The sequence below is a fragment of the Porcisia hertigi genome, chromosome 11 (assembly GCF_017918235.1).
Source record: "Porcisia hertigi strain C119 chromosome 11, whole genome shotgun sequence".
Lineage (NCBI taxonomy): Eukaryota > Euglenozoa > Kinetoplastea > Trypanosomatida > Trypanosomatidae > Porcisia > Porcisia hertigi.
In genome coordinates this window covers 534,001-540,000 of record NC_090570.1, presented here as the reverse complement: position 1 = coordinate 540,000, position 6,000 = coordinate 534,001, and the positions used below count along the sequence as shown (strand labels likewise).

The 6,000-nt window shown below is 51.6% G+C and overlaps 1 protein-coding gene across 1 annotated transcript; it reads right to left on the bottom strand.

The window, feature by feature from the left end:
* Positions 1-2,714: 2,714 nt before the first annotated feature.
* JKF63_07072 (uncharacterized protein) lies at positions 2,715-3,317 on the bottom strand (the record flags this gene model as incomplete). Its single annotated transcript, XM_067903015.1, has 1 exon — positions 2,715-3,317. One exon carries the CDS (start codon positions 3,315-3,317, stop codon positions 2,715-2,717), a length of 603 nt encoding a protein of 200 aa, XP_067759024.1.
* Between the last annotated feature and the right edge of the window lie 2,683 nt (positions 3,318-6,000).

Below are 6,000 nucleotides of genomic sequence, written 5' to 3'. Positions count from 1 at the left end.
CTATGCACCCTAACCCTAACCCTAACCCTAACCCTAACCCTACACCCTAACCCTATGCACCCTAACCCTATGCACCCTAACCCTATGCACCCTAACCCTATGCACCCTAACCCTATGCACCCTAACCCTATGCACCCTAACCCTATGCACCCTAACCCTATGCACCCTAACCCTATGCACCCTAACCCTATGCACCCTAACCCTATGCACCCTAACCCTATGCACCCTAACCCTATGCACCCTAACCCTATGCACCCTAACCCTATGCACCCTAACCCTAACCCTATGCACCCTAACCCTTAACCCTAACCCTGACACCTAACTCTAACCCTAATTTGACTTTAACTCTAACTCTAACCTTGACTTTAACTTTAACTCCTAACTTTAATCCTAACCCTAACCCTAACCCTAACCCTAACCCTAACCCTATGCACCCTAACCCTATGCACCCTAACCCTATGCACCCTAACCCTATGCACCCTAACCCTATATGCACCCTAACCCTAACCCTATGCACCCTGACCCTAACCCTATGCACCCTGACCCTAACCCTATGCACCCTGACCCTAACCCTATGCACCCTGACCCTAACCCTATGCACCCTGACCCTAACCCTATGACCCTGACCCTAACCCTATGACCCTGACCCTAACCCTATGACCCTGACCCTAACCCTATGACCCTGACCCCAACCCTATGACCCTGACCCTAACCCTATGACCCTGACCCTAACCCTATGACCCTGACCCTAACCCTATGACCCTGACCCTAACCCTATGACCCTGACCCTAACCCTATGACCCTGACCCTAACCCTATGACCCTGACCCTAACCCTATGACCCTGACCCTAACCCTATGACCCTGACCCTAACCCTATGCACCCTAACCCCTATGACCCGCCGGTGTCTACCGTAATCGGGGTGGAAACTGCTACCCCCAAAAAAAAAATTTTTTTTGGCAACGTACAAACCTCGGCAGGAATGCGGCGATGCCGATGCGACTGGCCTATATACTCGCAGCAGTTTGAACAGCGAGGTGCACAGGAACCCTGCCCTCCAACGTTCAGGGAACTCACTACGATGAGGTGACGACGGTTGTGAGCGGGAGAAAACGACACGTGAGCTGGCGCAACGAGCGTGCGCGTTGCTGGTTTTGCAGAGCTTGCAGCGTCAACGGGCACGCAAGCATGTACTCGGAAACTGTTCGGCTTGCCAACGGTCTGGAATAGCACGAGCGCATGTGATGTATTGGCTCGGTGGAGCACGGAGTGGTCTTTTTTCTCTAACAAGGATACACAAAACTACGATATGAATCAGGGACGGGGACGAGCGGGTTTTGCGCGCCCATCTTCAAAAGCACAAAGACTTGGTGAGGAACACACCCTCGCTGTGTTTTCACACAGCGTGTGTCTTTTTTTGCACCGCGGCTAATGTGGAGGCGCAAAGACCTCAAAAGGACTCCACGTTCTTCTTTACGGGGAGAGAGAGATTTCCGCCTCGGGAGGCTTTCACAGTGCATTACGGCGCTTTCGCAGGTTCCACGTTCTGTGGAGGTTCAATCGCGGCAAACCACTCGTTCAGGGACCTGGATGCTCACTCTGAGGCCGCAGTCACGGTGTCGTGTGGGGTAATTCAGTGCCTGTTCAAAGGCGATATCTATATATTGCTGGTGCCCCTGTTGCGGTCATGTCACCCTTTGGGGGTGAAGAAGTACTCTCTCACCTCTCGCTCAGACCTCGGATTGGGTTTTCTCAAGCTGACGAATCGTGCCGGTGGCTGCAACTGGAACGCAGTGGCACCCTCCCCTGCAACTGTGGCTCCTCAAGCACCTTTCGCTCTTGGATCAGGATTTGAAGTCTACCTACCCGTGAACTCCCCATGAACCCCTTTTGCAAGCTGGAGCGGCCTCCCTCACTGAGCGCGTCTTGCTGAGTTACCGTCGCAGGTGTAATTTTTTTTCAAGGGGGTTTTCACCGCACCGACTCTTTCGTTTGTCGGCAATGATTAAGTCAAGTGACGCGGTATTTTGTAAGCAAAGAAAGAGGAGCGCATCGGAGTAGTAGTAGTGGTAGCTTCGGTGTCAGGATTGTATGGGAATGCCATCTGCGATTACTGCTGTGGCGAACATTTACGGTCAGCAGGACAGAGCCCGTAATTCGGGTTGAGGGCAGCTTTTGATTTCAACATCGGGTGTTGTGTAGTGAAACCCCTTGTGTGACCCTTTTAGACAATCTCGCAGCATCCCTCGTACAGCATTGACGGGGCATCAGTTGTAAATTTATATCTTCGTCATCTTTTGAGACCGGTGCCTGTTTGATGTTTGTATAAAAGTGTCGGGTTACGCTCTAGCCTCACAGTGGTGTGCTTTACAATGACACACCTGGCAGACACATCCGACAACACACGCACACAGACACACACAGACACATACACACAGATAAACACACGTACACCGCAGCGCGCAATATGAACATGCAAGACGAGAGTACCTCCGCTATAAAATAAAACAGAAAAAAAGCCACGAGCATAAACGGAAAAAAAAAGAGCAAACTCAAGTAAATCGCCAAACTGGTAATTCACGAATATAAAATTACTGTCCTACGGCCCTTGCCACTTTACTACAGCCAGGCGCACACAAGACAGCAGAAACCTCTTGTAAACAATAGGAGCGCCTACACCACAACTTTGAACGATGCACCAATATCACCGGCCCCTCATTTCGGATCGCCATTAAGAGATTTGCTCCCTGAGGACAGAGCGGTCGACTTGAAGCGGTTAAACTCCTCGAGCTTTTTTTCCAGGTGCGAGATTATGTGCTGCTGCTCATTTAGCATCTCGTCGCGTTGCGCGAGTCGTGCTTCCAGGTCGTCGTTCGCATCGCGCAAGCGCTGGGTGGTGTCTCTCAGCTCTGCATTCACCGCCTCGAGTTCGCCGTAGCGGTGAAACATTTCTTTGCTTGTCGTGTTGAGCAGCTCTATCTGGTTCTTGGCGACTATCAGCTCGGCCCTTAGAGCGTCTACGGTGTCGGCCTGCTTCTGCGAGGAGCCTGTTGCGTGCCGCACCCCATTAGAGGATTCCACCGGTGTTACACTAAAAGGAATGTCAGCCTCAGTAAAAGCGGTTCGTGTGGGAAAAAGTCGATAGATGGAAGGCGGAAGCGGGCGGTCGGCAGGGTTACCAGCAATTCCTCCTGCGGTGCACCTCACGAAGGCGCCGTCGTGGCTTCCGCAGATGTGGCTAAGCGGTGCGGCCGGCGCGCTCCACGCCCGGAAGCGCCGCACAGCTACATCTACCTTCCCATCCTCCGACCTATGCATAAACCTGAGCCGTGACTGAGAAATGGTTACGTCCCAGGGAGGCGATTGTTCTCAACTACACGCTTCACCTTTTCTCCTTCCTTGTCTTCAATAAATAAAGGCAACTGCAAGGGCAGACAACAGATCGGGCGCACCCAAGTATCCACACGCGCACACTTGGTGTGGTTGGAGAGCGAAAGCGGGCGCGCACAACAAGGGATACCGACAGAGAATAGGCAAGTCAGAATGCGGGGCGTATACACAAGAAGCACCAGCCGGGGATAGAGGGGAACAATCGAAAAATAGAGAGAATAGAGTGAGAATAGAGTGAGATCGGGGAGAAAGAGACGCAGGTATACACAAATGTCTCAACAAACGCAGTCACAACATTGCAGCCACGCCGCAGAGAAGGGTGTGCGGCGGCAGCGCTGGTTTCTTCCTATGTTCTATCCTGATTCTCACCAACTCCTCGGAAGCGCCTTTGTACTCGTGTTCAAAAAAAGCAGCTGTTGTACGTTCGCCGTGCATGATGTGTCAATCAAAGCACGACGAGAAATGTCATTTATAAGGGAGTGTTACCGTGTGTATCGCGCAGAAAATATGCACGGATAAAGAGGTGAGAGGTAAGTGGACAGGTAATGATTGGGGTCGTAAGGTCTCACGCATCACCGACAAGGTACACGAAAAGTTTCTGTTTCGCACCTAAACAAAACTTGTTGAAAACAAGATGCACGTGTTCTACCCTGTGTTAGGGATTCAGTCGCAATGGCAGTACCCACAACTTTAGATCATGCGTTTTTGCACTATAGCAGAATCGTACTTTGACGCCGCTGTCGGCAGGGTGCACGTCTTTTTGGGTTCAGTCGGTGTTTGTTTTGTTTTGTCAATGAATAATGCTCGTGCGCGTCGCACTGTCTCATCATGGCGTACAAGACCCTCTGGGGAGACGCCAAGAAATCACAGCCGTTGTCGCCGAGTACGCTGACTGCGGGCCGTTGATAGCGGTGGACTTATCTGGCTTTATCCCGTGCTGAACAAGGTAAAGGTCCTGATCACCAGTTCACCTGCTCGCGATAGAGGATGTGGAAGACTTCACCGAGGTCGAAATCTTTCGCGCTCTTCAAGGTGTGCAGATGCAGGAGAAAGAGTTTTTTTCTCTCTTGATGTCCACTCGGCGCAACCTCAGACGTGCTGCAGCACGTGCACGAAATAAAAAAACATCTATACAGACCTCCCATCCCCCGCCCCCAAATATATATATATATAAACTGGGGGAATTACAATATGTAGACAGCAATCCCCTTCTTTGACGACCACGCTGTCATGAGACAGACACCGATATGCGTGAATCCAAGTACTGCGCGCACGCCAATTCACCCACAGCTAGCATGGCTCATCATCTCTCAATGGAATAACGAAATCTGTGGAAACAAGTTCATTCAAAAAAAGCGCGGACATCCCTTTTTGATACCAGCGTTGAAGAATGTACGAAAGGACGCAGTATACCGTATGTTTGGCCCGCTTACAGGGCAGGCGAAGGTAGCAGAGAAACTGGAAACGTTGCTAGAGCACCACGAACCAAACGATGGTGTCTTTCTGAAAGCATTGCCCCGAGTCCGCTGAGCACTTTATGCAATGGCCCCAAGCGATGGGGAGATGGGTACGACATAAAGGTTGGGTGCAAGGTTTCGGGGCGGAGGGGAAGAAGAGCCTCTCCACCACATTTCCGAGCAGTATGTCTCTAGGCGGACTAGCAAAGCTCGATTCGTCTTGGCCAGTGCATCGTGGAGGTACTCCCCTTTTCATGCAGAAAGCCGTCGTCAAAGCGAGGGTTGATCCGTGCCCAAACACACCGAAAGCGCAGTTCAGTTTTTTGGAGAATAAGGTAGAGTGGTTCACAGATTTGAGGCTGGAAGCTGCCTATTTTGCAGACGTCCTTTCCGTTGGGAATCCCACCACACCCTGCAGTCGTGCTGGGGGTGACTCACAGTGCTCTTCCGGTCAGCTCGCCTTCGCGTCCACCCGTGGTGGTGGGAAGGTGCGGTGTTTGCGACATCGTGATGAGTGAGTACAGTGCTGTCGAGAAGCGAGTATATCTTTTCCGCGACTCAACGATTCTTGACGGTGCAGACGCCCCAGCCCGATACCATATTGACTTTGTTCACCCCCACCAATGTACAGTACCCCGTCGGTCGACGCGGACACTCGCTTTTCGCTGGAGCGGACGCGACAGATACAGTACATGCTCTTAATGTTCGTGAAGATTATCGGAATGGACCTCCACATTTTTCTGGAGAAGCGGGGCACGCCTTGCAACAAACGCAACTGTTGTTTGTGGGGTCCATGGGGGGGTCCGAGTCACGCCGTTGTCGTGGTCGTCAATCGCGGTGACAAGGCAATGCTCATCTCTAATAGTGTGGCTACGTACGGCTCAACAGAATGGCCCTGATTGGTGCGAATAATGAAAGAGCTTTTGTTCACACACACACACACACACACACACACCACTACCACTACCACCACCAACAAATATCATCCTGTCAGAATCCCGAGGCTTTAAGATGGGAGGGGGGTGGGGTCAAGGAATGAAAAAGAGAATTTAAGGGCTACGGAGGAGAGTATTGGAGCGAAGAATCACGTCGTGCCTCCTCGTATCCACTCTTTGACCGAAACCACACGTGAACTCGTTCTTTCTTTCTCCGTG